This window comes from Zeus faber, assembly GCF_960531495.2.
Source record: "Zeus faber genome assembly, chromosome: 5".
Lineage (NCBI taxonomy): Eukaryota > Metazoa > Chordata > Actinopteri > Zeiformes > Zeidae > Zeus > Zeus faber.
Window position 1 is genome coordinate 16692355 of NC_137192.1, and position 23815 is coordinate 16716169.

General features: G+C 43.6%; 1 protein-coding gene across 1 annotated transcript; it reads left to right on the top strand.

Moving 5' to 3' along the window:
- The first annotated feature begins 10545 nt into the window (after nt 1–10545).
- On the top strand, nt 10546–18708 carry park7 (parkinson protein 7). Its single transcript, XM_080001569.1, has 6 exons — nt 10546–10759; nt 11519–11620; nt 11797–11856; nt 13742–13811; nt 17902–17988; nt 18347–18708. The coding sequence occupies exons 1-6, from the start codon at nt 10670–10672 to the stop codon at nt 18505–18507; spliced, it is 570 nt and encodes a 189-aa protein (XP_079857695.1). The 5' UTR covers nt 10546–10669; the 3' UTR covers nt 18508–18708.
- The last annotated feature ends 5107 nt before the right edge of the window (nt 18709–23815 follow it).

Genomic DNA, 23815 nt, shown 5'->3' on the forward strand with positions numbered 1-23815 from the left:
CTTTCAACCCCCATCCCTCCATCGCTCCATCCCTCCATCCCGCCCTGCGCTTCTGTTCCTTCTTTATTTTTTCCTTTGTGCCCGGTGCCAAAGCCTTGTAGTTTGCACATGGCCAGGGCAGCATCCAGAGTGATAGCAGGCCAGATGTGAACTAAACCTGCTTTGTCACCTTTTTGTTTTATTGGAGCGAAGCCTTTGACTGATGATCACATCGGGATGCCTTGCACGGAGGCGTTCTGCAGAATGTTCATGTTTCACCACTGAAAGATGTGTAATTAATGACACGGATGTTCACATGTTCCAAAAAAATATTCTCAAATATTCTCTAAAATGTTGGAGGCTGAGTTCGACGTAGAGAGTGAGAGGGTTGAATTTCGGAGTTTCCAGTTTATTTTCAGACCTGTGCACAGGGTTCATCCTCGGTGGTGGTGTATTATTTTGCGTTTCATTCCTGAAAAAGGGTTTTTATGGAGTTTATTCCACGGCCACACGCGTACCCCCAAATGAGGTTGATGCGAATCCAGGGAGTTTAATCCGAAAACCCCCCAGAATTTGCTTTGTTTTGCGTCGGTAGGCTCACATGAAAAAAAAAGGTAACCGATGAAGCAGATGTCTCGTCATAAAGTCTATTCATGATATTCGGCCATTTTTCAGGCCCGTGCTTCTATCTTGTTGCCCTTGTTGGGAGCAGATGTTCGCAGTTTTCAGTGTAATACCCGGCCTACTTGTATTCATGTCGCCATATCTTTACAGCTGGAGGAGGAGGTTATGTCATCAATCCCAGCTGGTTCAGATATCATAAGAAGAGGAAGAAAAAAAAAGTTTCGGGCATGCGCGAGGCCTTGATATCTTTTTGCTCTGACAGTGAGCAGCTTCAGATGCGCTGGACGCATCTAGAGGAAAGGACGTGTTGCTTATGTTCAGATTCTGAATTTTGCAGAATTTTTTTCCCCTACACATTCTTTGTGATGGTATGCATGCAAACACACACAAACACACACACACACACACACACACACACACACACACACACACACACTCAAACACAGACACATGCATATATGCACATGCGCAATTTCCCTGCCAAACCTCCCCGTCTCTGTGCGGTTTGTTTTCAGTGAAAATAATTACGGGTTTAACAATCGAGAAATGGGCTTGTTACAAATGATAAAGGAAATTGCAGAATTCCAGCATAAGGGTTTGTATTTAGACAGGAAGAAAGCTGAGCCAAGTGAAAGGGAGAATATGCCGTATTGTGCTGCATTTCTGTGAGGGGCCAATGTTTTGATATACCTGTAGGCTGCTGTGGGCTGTGTGCAGAGAGAGGGGAGAGGGGGCCCCTGTCTGGGAGAAAAGGCCGGAGCTCTGTTATGGGGCTTAGGTCTCCATCTATCCTAATAAAAAACACTTAAGTCAAACGGCCCCCCTCTCGCCCTCCCTGTCTCTGTTCCTGGGAGCTACCTGTGGGCCCTCAGCAGAGCATATTTAATAACGCTCTCCGCCCTGAGCCATGGACACTTGCATGCACTGCAGGCTAGAGAGCGGGGCATCGGGTGACAAAACCCGAAAACGCGAGTTGCGGAAGCACGGTGGGCGTGGTCAGGAGCAAAACAGTACCCGTCTCCTTACTCTAAGGGGCGAATTCGATATTTTCAATTTGAGTACGCTGCCTTTTTTTTTTTTCGCAAACTTCACTGGACTGGAGCCATGCACCTTCTCACACAGTGCATGTTCAACCCTCTCCTGCTTTCGAAGCACTTTCTCTCTCTTTCGCCAAAACCTTTTCGACCGTTCTTTGATTGTGTTTATGAAAGCAGTTAGATGCTGTGTTCCTTTGCCACCGTAATCCCCTCCCTTTTTTTTTTTGGTCCCGACACAGTGATGTGAATCAGAGAGGGATCCCAATGAAAAGACTTGTGTTAACGGTGTGAAACCATGATTAAAAAAAAAAAAAAAAAAAAAATGCATATTTTATTTCCTTTATTGTTATGGTTTTGATTCTTGGTAATGTAGACAATCAACAGGGTACAGGAGTTAAGTGCATTATGAATCACTGAGAGTGCCACCTCGCTCTTGGAGCTCATCCTGATGCCACCGCTGCCACTTTGGGTTATGTGAGGAGTAAAATACTTTACCGGAGAGCGTGGAGCCGCTGCGGAGCACTCCTTTGCATATCAAATAAACAGCAGGGCACTGTGGCGCTGCCAACTCCGACTGCCGCGCTGCACGTACACATCGCCGCTTATTGAGATGTCATTGAAGTCTGTTTACATTCAGATGAGGAATAATACTCAACGTCGGTCCGTCAATGATGTACTCTGAGGTTGAAGTACGTGTTTTGTTTGTGGAAAGTATCTCTGCTTTACTTCAAACATTTGGACTCTACTGTACTCACAGTATCTCTCCAATATGAAACAATTACAGGTCAAAACAAAAAAGTGTATAGGCAATTATGTGTATTATGCTAAACTGATTTTCCATTTACACCTACACTGTAGTCAGTGATTTATAGTATTTTAATTTCTAAAAATTGATTGTTTTGATGAATAGATTTGTTGTTTACTGCACCCTTTCTCATACAGTACAAAATAGAGCTTTTTCACGGTTTAATCCCGCGTTTATATTCCCCTTTTCTGTGTCCTCAATCCGTAAGGTGAAGATTCATGACTCTTATTTTCATCACAAAGCGTCCCAGGGTCCAGCAAACAAACTGCTTTATGGATGTACCATTGATTTCACATTCACACGTCTAGACTTAAAGGGACTATGGGATTGGCCATGAATCCCAAATCTGTGTGCTACTCACAGTCTGTCAAGTTGACATCCACTCCTTTCTGTAAACTGGCAAGATTATTCACTCAACAGGATCTATCTCCTTTTCATCCCGCGAACTACAGGCCAATCCAGCGCTGACAGCCAAGTGATAGCATACAGATGGAAATGAAGGGGAAGAGGGGAATGGCGCTGTTTGTCAAACACTGAAGAAGGCTTCTGGGCTCAGGGAGCAGAATGCTGCACCGAAATAGGTTCAAGCCTCAGTGACTCCTCTCGTGACAGGCTTGACATCCCCCCCCAAAAAACAAAAAACAAAAAAAAAAACACCAACCTCTGATCATTCTCACAGCAGACATACATGTCACATAGGCTAATTATCAACATCTCCGGAATGATCAGATACAGTATGATAATGGTGGTTTCATCATCAATGCAATGCATATGCACGACATCCATCACCACAGATGTAGACATTGTTGAAATCTCTCTTCCTACTAGAGAAGCTTCCTGAAAGACACCAAATGCTTCTTTAATAGAAGAATCGAATAGAACTTTTTGGTTTTCATTTACCCTCATTTACCCGCAGCCATAAGTGGATGCTTGAATCGCGCAAGTTAAATGTTAAAAGAGGCTTTAAAAAGAACATTCGGTCAAAACGTCGTCCGCATGCCGCCTTGTCAGGGATCCGATCGACTCGTCTCGGCGGCTTTTGGAAATTCAAAAGTTCTTCTGGTGTGTTTCAAACCCCTCAGAACTATTCCGAGAGGGAAATAATCACTCCGCAGAAAGTTTTTTTTTTTTTTATTTACGTTGGCAAACAGATGCACATATAACCTGTAACAAGCAAACTTGGCTCGACAAAACTTGCGAGAGTAACATGTCGTATGAAATGTATCTGGTTTCGCTTTGCACATACAAAATATGCATTGCCTTCGGTGCGGCGAGCACTAGAAAGAATGCATTCTACACATTCAATCATAATGCTTGTTTCCTAGTGCACTGGGTATCACAATTCACTCTGTCCCTGGAATGAAACCAATCTGAGCTAAACCCGGGATAATGGAAGTAAATACCAACTTTTGATTTATTCCTTTTTTCACAAGCTCACCTCTCTTCCCTCCCTTATCAGCACACAAAAGCATTTCTCTCTTTCTTAAGGGTCAAATAAAAGGTCCCCCTTTCCTTGGGAATCGGGACAGAGGAGAGGCCTGGTCCAGGACTGATTCATGTCCCGCACACTGGTGAGATGTTATGCATGAATAATTGATTGTCGAAGCAGCATGGCCACCGTTGGATCTTGATGGTGCTGCCGAAATGTCACCTTACTGATGTTACAGCGCCGCAGATATTAAAAAGGCCGGTCTCAAAGGCTTCCATCCGAGCCCGCTCCTCTCCCACTGTGTCCGGGAGAGACAGTGCTGTTTGTCAGGGTTCCATTTCAGCGAGAAAGATCGTGCATTGGCAACCTTATCTGCACAGGACAGTGCACCCACTTCCAGAAGTGCATTGAACATTTCCAATCATAGGGGTATATCATTTTCCCTTTATTAAAGTGGAAATGAAACGTGTGGGAATTATACAAAAAAAAATATAAAAAATCAGACAAACAGTAATTGAGATCTCGTAGCATGTGTTTATAGTATGTGTTCTACAAAACCCGGAAAAATTAAACTCTGAGCCGAAAATATCCCTTCTGACAACAATAAGGAAGTCATCATTTCATGGAAATGTTTTCATGCCAGCGCCAAGAAGTTTTTCGGGGAAATTGTTTGGGAGCGTCTCAGACATAAAGTCAGATAATGCAGTATGCATTTATATAAAAATGTAGGGGATTAAGTCAGTGGAATCCGGTTAATTTCTGACTTGGAGGATAGTGTAGGAAAAGCTGAGGAGGGCCTGGTAAACTATATTAATCTACAAAGGCTTATGCAGGTAAAAATAGAGTACACCTGCACGCCTTTTTACTTCTGTAATACTTGGCAGACAGACTGTTCAGCATCCATTTTCCAATACCAAAAAAGCGGAAAAAAATATTTTACCATCAATTTTGGTGTGTGGCTTGGGTACATTGTTCAAAGACGGCTTCATGAAGCTTAAAGGTGTCATCAACTGAGGGGACCTGAGGAAATGTGATTTTTATTTTTTATTTTTTATTTTTTTGCCAAATTTGTTGCACCGTGTTTTACATTGTGTTCCACACATATAAAGTGTATGTACGTTAAAAATGGCCGCTTAAATGTGAAATATCACCATGTGCTGTTATCACTGGGTCTCTCGACAGACTGTTTAGTTTGTTGCTTTTGCAAAGCTGCATGGTCTTTCTGTTAAATTTCCATCAAAGAAGAGCTACTGAACAAAAGTACATCAAATGTTTAAATACATTTGACGTCAGTGTCGGTGAGTCATTTGATTATGTCTCCTGGTGAATAGGTCGGCCTTCCCCTTGTTAGCCTTTCTTCCAGACTGAACACTGAGGAGCGTGGGCTTCCCCACATAATCAAGTGTGAATGAACATGTAAACTTAGACAAGTATTAACAGAACTTGGCCTTTCTTCTTGCACAGCGGTTCATGCTGCTGTGTGATTCCTTGTTGGCGTGACGGAGGTAAAAGGCAAACAGCTTGAGAAAGGGAAGAGGACCCAAAACAGACAGGCGGAAACAGACCGGCTACGGGGAAGAGGGCTGCGTCTGATGGGCAGCGAGCAGCATTAATGGCCACCATATGTGTGCATATTCCGGGGTCTCGAAAGTAAATTACTCAATACGCAAAAACGGGCCTTCTAAGAGACATGCGTAACGTGGCCCGAGACAGCTACCGTGTGAACAACGGCTGGTGGTGTGTGGGAGCCGCGGGCTGATCTGTCACGCCGGGGTTTTTCAGGACGTAGCGGTGGAAGCAGCTGTTTGGTTCATCTGTCCTGTCCTGTACACGGCTCTCCATCAAATCAGGGGCTACTGTCCTCCCTGACGTGCACCTACGGCCGTGTTCTTTAACAGTAATCTCAGATGTAACACTCCTATCCAATCTGACAACATTTACAAGGACCCCGGACCGGACTGTTCTGCAGACTTGTAGAATTATATGGCTTTCCAACGGTATAACAACAACGGTTTGAGCAAGATATCCATAAAGAAGATGCTACTGTATACAGCCTACACTGGCACAAAGGTTTTTCCGCCAGATACGACGCAGCGCAGATCAGCCCTTTTATTGGATCATGTGTTTGGTGGGGTCTCAAATTTTGGCCAAACTCCAGGCACCTACTGGTCAAAGAGTTGGAACACTTTGTCTGACTTTACGGAAGACAGAGTCTTTGAGGCAACATACTTATTCACAGCGCAAGTATGTGATAGAATTAAATTAAACTGTTTTCACATATGTTCCCCTGTTTGAGGGGGAAAGTTGATGCAGCGCTGCTTAAGCCGTGGATTATCTGTCTGCGTCTCTCTGCCTCTTTAGCATCAACACGAATTCACCCACTCAGAGTCTATCACACATCCACAGAGCTCCCTGAGAGAGAGCGGACCTCAGGGAAGCCCGAGCGGGGGGGACCTCCGCAGCACAGAGTGAAACAACGCAGGGCTGTGGCGGAGCCCATGGGCATGGCCCTCTTACTCTCTGGCAACCACTTCGTTAGGCACACAACACTAATCCTCCTTGTGTCTTTATTACCCCCATCTGTAGAGGAGTGGGCCAGGCCTGGGACTGGGGGTAGGACCGCTGCAGGGCCAGTCTCATCAGTGCTCCTCTTTAAAGATAGGTCATGCTGTACTGCATTAGGACGTCTGAGAGAACCAAAAAGTGAGCAGATAAAGGGAAAATATATATATAAATAGAAGAATCACCACACACACACACACAAAACATGCGCACGCACACACACACACACACACACACTCTCACACACACACGCACACACACACACACTTCATATTTCTACTCTTGGAAAATTCCCCCCACCAAGAGTTCGCCAAATTCTGTAACCAGAAATGGCTTTGGGGCAATTCTGGCTGATATCGTTACACATACTCATCTAATCTAAACAACACATTAATGTGCTCCCTTAATGTCTCAAACCGTCTCTGTGGTTGAAAACAATTTGTTATGCATTGGATTTGAAGGAATCCCATTCTGGGTAATTCTAAGGCATTTAGCACAAATTGAATGTTGAGACACACTGTACGTCCAAAACGTGTCCTTGTTTAATTCGCCAGCAACAGAACCATTGACGGTGCAATCCGAAAGTTTGGTGATTTGACTAAAAGGCAACCGCTAATGGCCTTTACTTAGCCTTTTGCGGTATTATCTTAACATTGTATACTTGCTATGAAGGCTGTGGAGAACAGCTTTTTCACACAGTTTAGTTGCCTCTGAGTCTGAACTGCCCCCTCCAGGTTGTACTCACTCAACTGGCGCCATCTTGTGTTTGCACCGAGCTGTCATCTAGCTGCCAACACAGGTGCATAAAATTCAATGTCACCTTTTTTCCCCCCTGTATATCATCTTCCATGCTGTCGTCCAGCTGTTACGTCGGCTTTCGGCAGCATAAGGTAATATCATCGAGATGCATTAAGATGATATGCTTGTCACTCATTCCGTGCATTCTGCGACTCACGGTGTGTGAAAGAGACACGCGATAAGGCCTCTGCACCGACAGGCAGATAAATATTCCTAAATATCCACAAGTAATTCGGCCGCAGCAAAGTTGGCCGTAAATTGCGACCGTTTTTTAGGAAAGGAACCCGCTTGCGCGGGGTTTGAGCCGAAACAGAACAAACTCAGAGAAATATATTTTTTAAACAAAATCTGAATGTTTTAATCTCTCCCCATAGAGGGGAAATTGACTGTAACCACTGTGCATTTTGAGGCACCACCTCCTTACTGGGAGACAGAAAAATGGGCTCACAAATGTATATCTTAAGCGAACAGAGTCCCCGCATGAAGCTACATCCATATTTCAAGTTTATTTCCATGTTTACACCGTTTCATATTCTTTGCAATAGTAACAGGATTACTTTGTGACAAACAGTAATTTGTGGAATTCCCTCATTTCAGTCGAAGGATTTTCTTTTCTCTAGGATTCTGTACTCCAGAATCCCCAGAGGTTCTGATTCCAGAAGCCCTTCAGGTCTGTTGCAAGACCTCTGTGGAGGGCCAGATAAAAAAAAAAGAAGAGCATAAGGCAACCCCGCTGTCGACGGCACAAGGGAGCACTATAGAATAATAATAAGCCGTGGAGTTCACTGAAGAACATTTTCCGTTTTGTTTCCAGACAGGAGCACGGTCCCAACGAGCAGATCACACACAAATACACTTGTGTGCTGGAGAGAAGGGGGGGGAAATTATTTTGTCGCCATGGCAGCTGCGGATCAAAGGTCTGACGTTGAACTGGTCCCTCTTAAGATCTGTGTTGCTGGGAAATAATATTGGCGGGAATACGGGACTCATTTTAAGCGTTGTTTTCTCAAATTGTTATACTGTATGCTGGTGACATAGAGGTAAAGCGATACTTGATCCACAAGGGATGCGGGAGTGTTTTTTGATACAGGTTCATCAGCTTAATAACATCATATTTTCCCGTTTTAAAATAAGTAGGTTTTTGATATATTTTATACGGCTCCTCACCCACTGTTTCCCAAGTTACTTGGAAAAATTACCCCCCTCGTTGATGATGCACTTTGTGATCAAGGATTTTGAAAGTAATAGGCCTATGTGTGTGTGTGTGTGTGTATATATATATATATATATATATATATATAAACAACACACAACTGAATTAATGTATGGAAATGAGCTTGGGTGCCACTATGGGTCTGGTTCTGTTGATCCCCTGCTGCATATGTTGGTAATCACCGCTGCCTCTTGGATTCACTCACAGGCAGGCAATAAACAACCTGCTGCCAGCTCCCCCTACGCTTTTTGTCTAATCTGCCACTTTACTGGGCTCTTATTTGTAGCACGAATATGAAAGTGAATCTCAGCAGCAGAATGCGCAGATGCACATTAACGAAAGCCCCAACCGTTCGCCCGGATTTATACTGGAACATGATTCCCCAAGGTGTCGTGAGAGTTTGCGGCAAAAGTTTTCTCGACAGAGCACTCGCTCTAGAAAGTTTTTTGAGACAGCCGACGCAACATCTTGGCAACTCGTAGGCCTCTAATGACCTGGATTCTAGTTTGCAAATTACATGCGTTGATCTGTTGAATCCAATCCAATGACTTTGATTTACTCATACGGCATATTATGTTACACTTTGGTGATGACGATAATTGACACACAATAGTGTCCCATAATAACAAAAAAATGTGCCGAAAAAAAAGCATATAAAGTTAAATGTTTGTTAAAGAATTTAGAGTTTCTATTTCATTTATCGATTTTTATTTTAACTTTTTACACTGTTTACACTGTTTACACTGAGTATTACTACGACGACTGAGTCGTTATTTCTTCAAGCAGCCATATCATTTATGGGGGAATGTCGCTCTCTGCTGGAAACATAGGAACCGACATTTCCGGGCTGGAGTCTCACTCGCCAAAAACATACACACATGAAATTGAAAATACGCTTTTATGTCTTGCCATGAACAGCCAAATAAGCGGGTATCTACATAGACATGTTCTAAACAAATACTATTATTTGGAGGCGTTAAGATGTTACCGATATTAAATCGTGCTGCACTCAAAGTGTTAAACCATTAAACCGTCCGTGTTGGGTGCATTGCGAAACGGCATCCCCCCCCCCCCCCGTAACCTCATTTACTCCCCTCTTCGCGCTTTTCTCAGAAGTTTGCCTTCTTCTCATCACTCGATTTGTTTTAATCAGTAACTCGAGGGGGTGGGGATATTTTGTCATCGCAGGGTTCCTCTCACGGACCGTTTACAGTTTGCCGTCCACACCTAGCTGCCCTATTAAGCGCAGCTGCCTCTCACTCAACACGCTCGATTTATGCATTCTTGCCGGGAAAGGTGGACCCCGCCACCAAAAGTGGAAACAGCACATCGTGGAGGACAAACACAACGCAAATGGCGGTTCCTTATGAAGTTCTGGCCAAATGAATATGGGATGCGGATCAAATGTGGGATTTTGTTTTTTAAACCAATTCATCGTCTGGATTACCACGTGAAGTCTCCGGTGCTACGTTATAAATGCACTGAGAGCTCAGTAAATATGCAACATTTAGGACACAATTGACCTGCTCGTCCACACTTACTTCTCAGGGGCGGCAGTTTGCAGCCTTTCAGCCCCGCGACTAACTCGAAATTCGATTTCTATTTTATTTAGAACTGTGTCGCCTTCCTCGGCGTTCCTCCACAACATCTATTCGGGGGGAAAAGGGGAAACGTGTCTGTCTCGTTTGCATTTTTTTTTTTTTTTTAGCCACTCACAGCTGTCTGGGCCGGCGCTGAGGCGGCAACCGGTGCCCCCTGCAAAATAGTGTCGGGTGGGAACTTGTTCTGGTGGAACCTTTGCGCGTGGGGAGAAGAGTCCCGGTATTTAAATGGCTGAATTCGTGCAACACAAACGACACACATTAAACGGTAAAAGACGTATGTCGACTATGTGATACGAATCGAACTCGCTCGACGAACATAACTCGATCATTTGTGGCCTCGCCCGCCGCATGCGTCCCGGCGGCCGGAGTTGTTGTTTCACGTGGCGACGGGGACTTTGAAAACGGTGGCACGCAGACAGCGGAAAGGGGGGGGGGAACTAAAGTCCGAAATAGGGGGATGACTTGATACGGCCTGGCAACCCTCCGGTCGTCGCACGCCGAAACGTTGCGTCACTCGTCACGACGGAAGCAGCGTGCCCGCACGCCGCGGCGAAGTGTTCAGGGGGAGGTTGATGACGCAGTTCCACATTTACAATCACATAATATAGGAACGCTGTCATGGCGGGCAAGAGGGCGTTAGTCATCCTGTCGAAGGGCGCAGAGGAGATGGAGACCGTTATCCCGGTGGACATCATGCGTCGAGCCGGGGTTTGTATTTGTGTGCATGCTAGCTGGCCGATGCTAGCGTCGGAACGGCTGCCCCCGCTGCGTCGTTTAGCTTGGATAACGTTTGTTGCAGCGAACTTCATCTGGGAAACAACTTACGTGAAATAAAAGCTGTCGTATAACCCTCCGAGCGAAACGTTAGAGTCTGGAACATTTGCAATGGAGCCATAAGGTCAGAGTAAATGTTAAAGTTCAGTTAATGCCACCGCCGGTCTCTGCCGTGCCGATTTCAAATCAGAGTCCAGCTCCTTCGGAATACGTTACCACCCCGTACAACAGGGTTCGTCAACTACAATCTGTTGGAGGACATATTTTCAACCTGTTACTAGATAGTGGGCATGAGGGATCATCGAGGCAATTGTATTTGTTGAAACAGCATTGTGAAATATAAAAGAATAAAAATCCACTCCACTTCAATATCATTTTTTCATTCCAAATATTTAAAAGTGCAGTAAGATTTAAATCAACAAACTTTTTTTACCAACTTTTTTTTCCTCTTAGATTTATATTCATATATACATACTGCTTCTGCACAGTAATATTTTAGTTTGGTTACTTGTGTATTTCTCATATTAATATCCTCCATAAAGTTCATAGCTACCCTTCAAAAGTATTCAAAGGCCCAGAATAGATTTACACAAGTAACCCATTTTGCCCACAGGCCACCATTTGAATAGGCTTGCTGTATACCAGTTCATTGATTTAAAATAAAAAAATATTCTCCTACGACCGATATGCTAGATTGCGGTCACAGTGGCAGGACTGACAGGCAAAGAACCGGTCCAGTGCAGCAGAAATGTCGTCATCTGTCCTGATGTGAGCCTGGAGGACGCCAGCAAACAGGTATATCTCACCATCACAATGTTATCATAAAATATTTCAACAGTAGCCGAACAATGGACTTGTGGTCCACGTGCAGTATTTTGTATTGTACAGTCTTATCAATCAACAGAATGGCTTATTGTGGGATTTTTACCCCTGTCAGCCTCACTCTGGCATTATCTTTTTCATTTTTTCAGGGTCCATATGATGTTGTGCTACTTCCAGGGGGAATGCCAGGGGCGCAGAATTTGGCTGAGGTGAGGAATATCTTGAAGAAATACATTGATTAATAACTCTTTACGAGGGTTGCCATGTGTCTGAAATCTTGGAAGCCATTTTCCAGTAAGGGAAAACCCCTGGACATTGAAAACAATGTCAAATGTCTTGGAACATACCTGAAAATTCTTGGATCTATGAACCATAATTGTTTTTTCTAGCCTTTTGGTTAGTTGTAAGTTGTTAGTAATTGATGTTTGTATTCAACCTGGCATGACATCTTCAAACTACATGACTGTAGTTTGAAGAAACCTTGGTTAAGTCTACAGTAAGCTAATGCCCCTCAGATCAACACAACCTATGGTGAAATAAATTGTTTCATTTAACCTAGTCCAATGAATAACATTAACCCACAAAGTTAGTATCAGTGCAGTTTAGTGCAGATCAAATGTTAGAAATGAGATGCATTATGACCCAACCCAAATGCTAATGTGATTTGTTAAAGTCTTTGTGAACAATGTATTAACAACAATTAACAATGATTAATATTATGGATCATGAGTCGATTCAGAGCAGTGTCTTATATTAGTTAATTTAACTAACTTAACCTAAACTCAAGCCACCTAGGTCTAATATTAGCAAGCTACCTGGAATAAACAAAGGTGAACAGATTACTTTTGGCAAATCTGGGAGCCCCCTCATATAACTTTAGCTACATAAACATACAGGGGGAATAAAGCCTATGTCTTGAGGCTTTTTCGGACCGCAGGAACTTTTTCGTTGTTCAAAGAAGAATTGGAGGACACCCCCCCCCCCCCTTTTTTTATTTTTATTTTTTATTTTTTTTTTTCTGTCCATACTACAGGAATTGGAAACCATCGTAGTGTTTAGAACCCTGTTCTGAGGGACTTTTTTTTTTTTTTTTTTTTTTTTTGGGCTCCTACTTCAGGGCAGGTACTTTCCAGCCCAGGAAGAACCTTCAGGGATGTATGTGCATGGTGATTGGTCCAGACGTAAGTGTATGTTGATTGGGTGAACATATGAGCCAATGCAGCACCTGTGTAAAGCTGTCTATATTTCAGACGTTTTTTACAGAGCCTTTTTAATAGAAACACGAGATAAAACTATATATAATTTTTTTTGTGGAGGGTGCCTTTTCATACGCGCTTGTTTCGTACCACAAGGAGACCTAAAATAATCACACATGGGCTAAGGTGAAATAAGTGAAAGTTTTCAGATTAAGTACAACACAGAACCCGGAACTGGTGCTGGCTGATGTTGCGTCAGAGTTCCTACTGATGGTGCGAATGCAAAGAGAATAAAAGGCCTTTAAGGTTTAGTTCTTGGAGGAGGTTCCTAGTTCCCCACAGGGTGTCCCCAAAACCATTTGGTCCGAAAACGCCTTATCTGAGAGTGTCGTGGATTTCCCTGAAAAATGTCCTGGAACAGGATTTCTTAAGAGTGTAAACCCTGCGTTACACTTTTGTTCTTTCCAGATGCAGCGCTCATGAGTTTCATGTTTGTTCAGACAAATCATGTTGTCTTGTTTACTATTTACAAATAATGATGCAATTTAATTATATGATACAAGCAGACAATTATAACATTGTCATACATGTAGTATGTTTTCGTAGGGGTTATCATATCACAGTAGAAGTTATTTCACTTAATTTAGCAAGAACAATTTGAAGCTTCAGAAGTGGAAAAAAATAAATATTTATAAAATGTATATTTTTTCATTTTTTTACTGTTGACATAAAAAAGGGTGACTGGTAGAAAATCCACAGCTGCATTATGGATTCCCACCCCCCATAACTACGCACATGGGAATATTAATTACAAATTTAGCACTTAATGAGCACCTGGTGATGCACATTATACGCCAATGAATCATTGTTTTTTGTTTCCATGCTGCTTGTTCTGAAGTCTCCTGCTGTGAAAGAGGTACTGAAGGATCAAGACAGCAGGAAAGGCCTGATTGCAGCCATCTGTGCAGGTACAGTTTGCTGAGTAAACAGCACTACAGGGATGTTTCATCGGATGGGTGTGACGCGGAGTCCTCATGTCATCCTTTCTCTCTATAGAATCACCTTTACACAGGATGCAGTCAAACATAGTGGATATAAAAAGTCACATGCACTCACACTGTTATGACCCGGCTCGTGGGGCCATGACAAATGGGGAGACGCGCCATTTTAAAGATCAAATCAAGTAATTTATTTAGCAAAAGATAGGACCAAAATGTAAACACAAAAAAAATTACAAAACATGACACGTGGTAGTAGGGATCAGTAATATCAGCAATGCAGGGTGTAAATGAAGGGTGAACTTTGTGTGTGTGTTGTAAAATACATAAGGGAAAGAGAAACTGAAAATAACTTAAGGCTGCCACATGGGGGGGCGGGGCACACGATGACGACTTGCTTAATATACTGGGAACACCGCGCCCAGTTGTTACCAGGGACCACTGATTATCCAATAGCTTCAGGGGTCGCCACAAACATCATTTGTTTCTTTTTATTTAAAGTTGTTTTGTTTCATAATTTAACTCTTTACCTATCAAAATGCCGAAATACACAATAGACACAAAGAATGAAAGTAAATGAAGCTGGGATGTTTTGTAAAACGTAAATAAAAACAGAATACAATGATTAGAAATCATTTTAAACCTATATTCAGTTGAATGCACTACAAAGACAAGATATTCAATGTTCAAACTGATAAACTTTATTGTTTTTTTGCAAATATTCACTCATTTTGAATTTGATGCCTGCAACACATTCCAAAAAAGCTAAGACAGGGGCAACAAAAGACTGTGAAAGTTGAGGAATGCTCAAAAAACACCTGTTTGGAACATTCCACAGGTGAACAGGTTAATTGGAAACAGGTGAGTGTCATGATTGGGTATAAAAGGAGCATCCCCGAAAGGCTCAGTCGTTCACAAGCAAGGATGGGGCGAGGTTCACCACTTTGTGAGCAACTGCACGAGCAAATAGTTCAACAGTTTAAGAACAGCATTTCTCAACGTACAATTGCAAGGAATTAAGGGATTTCATCATCTACAGTCCATAATATCTTCAAAAGATTCAGAGAAACTGGAGAAATCTCTGCACGGAAGCGCCAAGGCTGAAAACCAACATTAAATCCCCGTGACCTTCGATCCCTCAGGCGGCGCTGCATTAAAAACTGACATCATTCCGTAAAGGATATTACCACGTGGGCTCAGGAACACTTTGGAAAACCATTGTCAGTTAACATAGTACGTCGCTACATCTACAAGTGCAAGTTAAAACTCAAGCGAAAACCATATATCAACAACACCCAGAAATGCCGCCGGCTTCTCTTGGCCCAAGCTCATCTGAGATGGACGGACGCAAAGTGGAAAAGTGTGCTGTGGTCTGACGAGACCACATTTGAAATAGTTTTTAGAAATCATGGACATCGTGTCCTCCGGGCCGAAGAGGACCATCCAGGTTGTTATCAGTGCAAAGTTCAAAAGCCAGCACCTTTGATGGTAAGGGGGTGTGTGAGTGCCATGGGCACTAACACACCTGCACATCTGTGAAGGCAGCATTAATGCTGAAAGGTACATACAGGTTTTGTAGCAACATATGCTGCCATCCAAGCAACGTCTTTTTCAGGGACGTCCCTGCTTATTTCAGCAAAACAATGCCAAGCCACATTCTGCATGTGTTACAACAGCTTGGCTTCGTAGTAAAAGAGTGTGGGTACTAGACTGGCCTGCCTTCAGTCCAGACCTGTCTTGAAAATGTCTAGCGCATTATGAAGCGCAAAATACGACAAAGGAGGCCCCCGGACTGTTGAGCAACTGAAGTCATACATCAAGCAAGAATGGGAAAGAATTCCAACTACAAAGCTTCAACAATTAGGTGTCCTCAGTTCCCAAACGCTTATTGAGTGTTGATAAAAGGAAAGGTGATGTAACCCAGTGGTAAACATGCCCCTGTCCCAGCTTTTTTGGAACGTGTTGCAGGCATCAAATTCAAAATGAGTGTTCTTTGCAAAAAAACTGTTTATCGGTTTGAACATTAAATATCTTGAATTTTGTAGTGTATTCAATTGTAGGTTGAAAAAGGATTTGCAAATCATTGTATTCAGTTTTAATTTACATTTTACACAATGCCCCACAATGTTCATTGGAATTGGGGTTTGTATTTAAGAATGAAGTGCTACATGTACTGATTAAAATTTCCACTATCAAATCAAAACTACATTTGATCCAAAATTAAGAACGCAATGGACTAAGACAGTGACGATATCCTTGTATAAAACTTCAAAACCACTAATGTGCCAGCATTAAATGGATTTGTTTTTGACACATAACTGGACCGATCGCTTCTTGACAAAAAGTAGAGTATAATCATTTTAACTCACATGATAAATTATTTTGACATTGAAAATAATTACTTGCTCAGTCACTAGATGTGGCCAAGTTATATCAAGCTTTAGTTACATTATTCATATCATAATGGCATTCACTGAATTCACCTATATTTGACTAGGTCATATTTTGTTTTTAATCACATCTCTTCCTGCTCTTGTCCATTTTCTCTAATGCAGCATTGTGGTATTTTTATTTTATTTTTTCAATAAAAATAGATTATTAAATAGCATGTCTTTATGTGCAACATTTTCTGACAGTTCTGACAAATCAGCCATAAAACGGCTGCGGGCATGGTGTGATTAATAGCAATCTGTGTTATTAAACCATTAAACCAATTAAACCATTGCTGCATATAAAATGAATAAATACTTTTTGGATTTATAGATACCATTGAGCACGCCTGCGACCAAAGCTATTTATTTGACGGCATGTGCTTAGAAAGGACACCGGAAGGACGTATGAATGGGGACAGGGGACCCAAGTGGCAGAGCGGAGTGAAGGGCGTCCTTGAAAATGATAGAAATCCTCACAGGGATATACTGTATAATGAACCTGCTGACAAGAGAACCACGACTAAGAATTATTACCCTGCCTTACAGTGCACAGGGCTTTCTTGAAATATTTAGTGAAAATAAAAAGGGCTTGTTTGAAGAGAACTTGATAAGTCATTAGTAGGAAGAGTGAACGTGAGTAGAACATTAATTCCAGGGCTGCATCAAAATAACGAAACACCCCCCCTGTGTTTAACAGTGCAAATAGTACCAACTGCAAATAGTATTATTGCAATATTTCACGGTAGCAAGGTCAACATTCACAGATCAGAAGAACATTGGTTTGGGGATTTATAAAAATAGAACAGTGGATTTATCATCATCTCCATCTGCGTTTTAGCCTCTCTCAGGCTGGTTTCCTCTGGGAGGGGGACACACTGTAATGGGAACAGTTTGGCTTAAGCTGCAGCTCTTCCAGGGTGAAGTGCAATCTTTGGACTGCATGGGAAGGCAGCCAAGGAGCACGATCAATAACTTTCTATTTATTAATTGTCTTTGGATAAAGTTGCTGCACTGCATTGCCAAAGTTAATGCAGTGGCAGATGTCTTAAAGGAGAAATAGACAACTTTTTTGCCTATACTTATCATTATGAAGTAAATGTTGATTGCACAGTGTAATGGCTTTAGAATAATGACACTATCAGCATTTAGATTGGTTCCCTATCAGCCTCTATACCACTATGCATTCGGGCTGCCACTGCCACACATTTTGTGCAACCAAAATAAATACAATTAAATTTAAATTGTTTCTTCACTCTTATTTCTAAAGTGGTGTTGATCATTTACGCGGAGTGCTCTAAGTGATCGTAAAGCGATCCGGTTGTCTTTGCGACGGCGCCGCAAAAGTTGTCTATTGCCCCTTTAAGCAGTACATTTTAGATTTGAAGCATGAATATAGATGGACGCGATGCCATACCTGTTCATTCTCAGACCTGTGTGTGTGGCTTGGTTGTAATCAGAAATGTTCCATTGAAATGCATATTTTTTTTCCCTTTGAATGTGTAAGTTTGACACAGACGCAGAATTTTATTGTTTTGTTAAAAATAATAACACACTAATGAAACTGCAACAATATGAGTTGTCTGGCTGTGGTTAATGTATGGAGGCTCATTGAATCTCCCCTTCTACAGGTCCTACTGCTCTTCTGGCCCATGGCATTGGGTTTGGGAGCACGGTCACCACCCATCCTAGCATGAAGGACAAGATGATGGTTGGAGGTACAAACAGAACCTTTGCCACCAAAAAAATCACAATGATCTGCTGAAACAGATGTCTGGTCTTAGGCTTGCTACTGGGGTTCAAAGAATGTTAAATGTTTAAATAGTTCAGTAGATGGTGCTATAGCAGCTGTTTCTTGTCTGGAAAGTGTTTCTATGCAATATGGAGGTGAGGAGGTGAAGATTTATAATTTGACAGAATATTCAATGATTTAATCTGAACTGATTCAATATGGAAATATAAGTAAATAAAAAAATTATGCCTCTCATCCTAGATTGTGTTGCATTTTGAATGTAGCCTTAGGTGACCCTAAACTTAATTCATCTGGTATTTATATATATTTTTTCTCCTATCTAGGCAACTATAAATATTCAGAAGCCCGAGTGCAGAAGGATGGCCATTACATCACCAGCCGTGGGCCGGGAACAAGTTTTGAGTTTGCCTTCGCCGTGGTGGAGGAGCTGCTGGGGGCTGAGGCTGTAGCTCAAGTCAAAGCACCGCTTATGCTGAAAGACTGATCTCATCTCCGCTCCCTTAACCTTCAAGGATCAAGTCGAGTAATTTGAGTCTCATGTGAAACACCCATTGCGGCAAATCCTTCTCACCGAGGAAGCCTCGACCTCCTTCATGCCGAGGTTTATGTCCCTTTTGCTGGTAATGCACTTTAAAGTCTGAAATGTTAATTATTTCTGCCCTTGCCATTAAAACATCCAAATGTGCCCCGTGTCTCCGTGCCTGGCCACATTTTCAGGAAGGTTCATTTTCACACGCCTGCAAACGCTCAGGGGACTATTTCTATGACTAATTTCCACCTAAAAATACACCGCGTGCTCGGGCCGGCGGTGCGGCGCGCTTAGCGGGAAAACGCAGAATCCAAATAAAGTGGCGGCTGGCTCGGCCAATGGGGCCGCGAGCCCGGCTGCACCCAAGCGCCGGCCGTCCAATGGGAGCGGGCGCGGCGCGGCGAGGCTCCGCCCGCAGCGCGTGGCGGGTCCGAGGCGGAGTACAACAAACGGCGGAGAGCGCGGCGCGCGCTGCACAACGGGAGCACGGGACGCCGAAGGGACCGTCAGCGCCGCGGAAGGTGAGCGCGCGCGGGACGGGAGCGGGACGTGGCGTGAGACGTCCGCGGGGACGGTTGTTGTGACGCGGCGCCTCCTCGGGCAGGAACCGCGGCGCCAGGGCGTCAGTTGTCCCTTCTGACGTGCGAGCGACGCCTCGCCGATATCGCGATATCCGGTGTTGTTGCCGGCGGACGCGTGTGAAGCCGAGCGCAGATGGGCTATTAGCGTTAGCTTGGCCGGGTTAGCCGCCGTATCAATCGGCGTCCGGCTCCTAAAATTAGCCAGAAACGCGACGATCATCTATAACAACACCCCCCCCCCCCAAAAAAAAACGGTCGGAAGGGCGCAACAGGGCTCGAAGTTGCCATTTGGCTGCGTCTCGGGGGTTGGAGGGCGGATGATCCGGAGACGGATCCAGAAGATGCACATCAGGAGCAGCTGCAGACCAGAGGTCAACTCTCCACCCGGAGCCGTCAACGTCACGACGGGGGGGGGGGGGGGGGGCTGCGAAATATCAATAAAATGGTGACCAGAGCTGTCACCGTCACGACATTTTATCTGACGAGAAATTGCCATTCAAATGATTGCGATTGGAAACGTAATGGTCTATTGCTTATGGCAGAAGAGCCATTTATTGCCGTTGAAGATTCTAACACACATTTTGGCGGACAGTCAATTTTCCTCCCTTTGCCTCAAAATTCCCTCTCAATTTGGATGGAAACACGGCCGTGGAATATTAACGAAGTCCACTGTGTTATAAATGTGACAGCCGTCACGGTGAATCGGCTTTATGACTTTTAATTTGATTTCCAGATGTGGCGTGTTATTATCCTGAGATAAAGGAAACCGCTTCGCACCTCATCTTTTCCTCTTATCAGAAATATTACGACCAGTTAATCCGTGCGCGTCACGGAGCTTATTATAATTGTAATTTACCGTTGAAATTGAAAGCCTCTCTGGATAAAGCATGTTGTACCTTCTCTTATTCATTACGGAGACATATAGGCTACTACTGTGGTTTTACTTGCATTTTCTTCGCAGTGGTTGAAGCAGGAAGGATGGGGACCGTTGAGAGAAGTCACACATTTCACATTTCACGGAAAGGCGACCGTTTATGGAAAGTATTTAAAGGCCGACTGTTATAAGAGAAGCTTGTGAACGTCTCTCGTTGGCGTGCGGCCATTTCCACTGATGGAAAAGAAAGATAATCATCGCCTACAGTCTGTCCCAGCTCAGCTAACACAAACAGCGGCGTCGGAGGTCATAAAATCAAAAGGGCAACCGAAGCGTTTATTATTGTTGTTTGTTTTTATCCGCCGTTACGTGCTCAGGTCTAACAAGCAGGCAAAGCCCGTCCAGGCTGTAAGACCCGAGAGGATGCATTCGGGAGCATTCTATTCTGCTATAGGCGAGTGCGGTTAAATTTGCTCACATTGCATCAAGATCATGACGCTTTGTACCTGCATGTGACTGACAATGCCAAGGGTGGTTGTTTGTTTGTTTTTGATTACTGTCCTGTCTTTAGCAGCTACCTGCAACCAAGCCTGTCACATAAGCCGTCCCTCACGGTTCATCCCACCTATCGATGCACTTTAGTGTTAGAAAATAAAGAACTTATAACATGCCTCGAGTGCCACCGGGCATCATTGTATTATCAGCGTATAGCACGTCCCCATTAATGCCCCAGCGTTTTCAGTAGGATATTTCTGGAATGTTAACATTTTGCGCTGTTGCACATAACATGTTAGAATTATTCTGCTCGAGCAGTTGTACAATAAAGAGCTTGAGGCTTGCCTCCCTATTTCTGGATGAGATGGAGGAGGGTGCGGTGGGGGAGGGCGAGGATGAAGTCATTGCAACTGAGTCATTGGTGTGGCTAATGATGCAATTAGTGTGCTGCACTTTGCATCTCCCGATTAGACCCCCCCACACCCACACACTGGCCTGCAGAAAGTGGACAAATGGACACCAACTTTGCTTGCCTGAGTTTTCTCTGCAGGTTGTGTGTGTGTGTCAGCCAAAACATTAAAACCACATGTGAAGTGGATAACATCGATCATTTCATTCCAATGGCACCTGCCAAGTGGTGGATTATATTAGCATAACAGTCAGTTCTCGAAGTTGATGTGTTGGAAGTAGGAAAAATGGGCAAGCGTAAGGATCTGAGCGATGTTGACAAGGGCCAAATTGTGATGGCTACACCACTGGGTCAGAGCATCTTTAAAACGGCAGGTCTTGTGGGGTGGTTATAGTATGCAGTGGTTAGTACCAAAAGTGGTCCCAGGAAGGACAACCAGTTAACCGGCCACAGGGTCATGGACACCCAAGGCTTGTGGGAATGAAGGCTAGCCCATCTGCTCTTATCTCACAGAGGAGCTACTGTAGCACAAATTGCAAAAAAAAAAAAAAAGTGAATGCACTGCTATGATAGAAGGGTGTCAGAACACACAGTTCATCCCAGCTTGCTGCGTGTGGGGCTGCGTAGCCGCAAACCGGTCAGAGTGCCCACGTTGACCCCTGTCTACCACTGAAAACACCTACAATGAGGACGTGGGCATCAGAACCGGACCATGGAGCAATGGAAGAAAGTGGCCTAGTCTGCTGAATCACGTTTGTTTTAATTTATTATCAGAGTATGAGCTCCAGATATAGGCCACCCCACAGTCTCACATTCCTTGCTTTTTCCATCTTTCCTTTGTAGCAGCAAATAGTCAATTATTTATTCGGCCGAACATAGCTTTAGCATTTGCATGTGATTAATCTTTGGTGTTGGTCTGAGAAATGGGTTAATGCTGTTCCTCGTAGCTCTTATGTCATGTCACCAGTCAGAGTGAGGATTGTGTCGCTCCCTGTGTTGTACAAGAAGTTGTAGACTAAATCCTTGGATCCTTTAATTCATTTGCTTAATACCTGCTGCTTGCTCTATGTGTGCTAATCCCAGTGAGAACCATAAGAGACAGAACTCTCCAGGCCCGATGTCCTGCTGTGGGGCCACCGAGTTGTCAGCGCTGGCCTGAAGTGAAGTGCAAAGACTCAATCCAGACTATAGGATCATGTTGTTGACAAATTATGTATAATTTGTTTCACAGAAGATCTTTAACGGTGTTGTTTTCTACATCCAAACTTTGCATTTATAGTTTTAAGCGCAGAGGGACTCATTAAATATTTACAATATTCATTTTATTTCAACCGCAGGGTTCAGGTGTGGATTACAATCACTGGCAATATTTAGGGGTCCAGCCTGCAGGGAAGTTCAGATTTGTATTTTCTCCACGGCATTTTTTCGTGCTAAAGGTGTGTGGAACATGACAACTGCTGGAGCTACGCACGCGAGGTCTCATTAGAACTGGGATGTCACAGAAGCTCGTTGTTCAAGTTTCATCTATCCAAGTCCGCATTTGGAGCAGGAATTAGTGAAAAACAAAATGGTCCGGTCCTCCTTCCAGTTGGGTGGAAGTCAGTGTGCTTTACCATAACAGGATAAAACAAGCTTACAAAATGCACAGGGATTACATTTCAATGAGAAATGATTAATAAGTAAATATATATAAATGTACATCATAAGTATATTTTTGCATGTGTGAATCGGTATATGTGCGCAGACTCTCTGTGCCCCGATCGCAGAGAGCAACACGGAGAACTGTGCACCGTTCCTCCAAATAAAACCACTAAAAACAGCGTGGGGACGGGGCACGGAGGAACGACTTGTAGACTAGTTAAGATTATTTTCTGTGCATAACACATAAAAAAGGGGTGATCGTGGAGAGAGTCACGGATAAAGTGTCCCCGTTATGCACGGTTTCCGCCCACTGTTTTGGCGCGCCGATCACTGGCGCGCGCATCTCTAGCATGCGCATTGTCGGAAAGGTGCGCAAAATGTGCCCCCATTGCTCCCTCCTGCGCGCCCCCCCCCCTCGAAATAGGCGGCCGCCTATCTCAGCTATAGGACAGGCCAAGCAGGTAATGTTTGATTCTTGCACTGATTTTACAAATGTCACTTATGAAAAGATGTTGTGCTGATGAATTTATATTTGTTAATTTTTAAAAATTCTGTAATTCACACTGAATAATTTGTGATCGCAAATGCAAACAAACTGACACTACACAACCCTGCATTTCTGCGTGGCTGCTGTCAGTTAAACAGGCCATAGAACTGCCTCTCTGTAATAATATAGTAAATGGGTTAACACTAATGGATTGGCTTTTTTTTTTGTTTTGTTCTGTTTTACTTCCCAGCTGGTAGACTGGTGGACAAACACTTAAGCACCTGGCAGGAACACAGGAACATGGCCCGTACTTAATGCAGCTGTCTGGAAAATCCGCAGAGAGAATCATAATTATCATCATCACTAAGCAGTTTTCAAGGCATGTTACATTACACACCAAGACCCTCACATATTGTGTGTGCACCAAGGAGGAGAGCAAATTTGTGTGGATCTCTGTATGGATCACAGAGGTTGCATTGATGCAGGGTACATGGCTGAGTGAAAACCGACTTATACTTCTCTGGTGACACTTCGCCAAAGGTACGCGTGCGACCGATGGAGATGTGCGTACGAGAGGGCAGTGTTGAGTTGACCCAACCAAGATGAAATAAAAAGGGTCATAAAGCTGTCGGGGTCGACCAGTTACTCCTCAAACAGCCCATTTTCGGAAGCTTCAGAACCTGGTATTGTTTTAACTTTATCGAGTCCTTATACTGACAGAATCTTCCTTGTGAAACCAGTCTGTGATTACTTCATGTGCGGGACAGATACCTTCT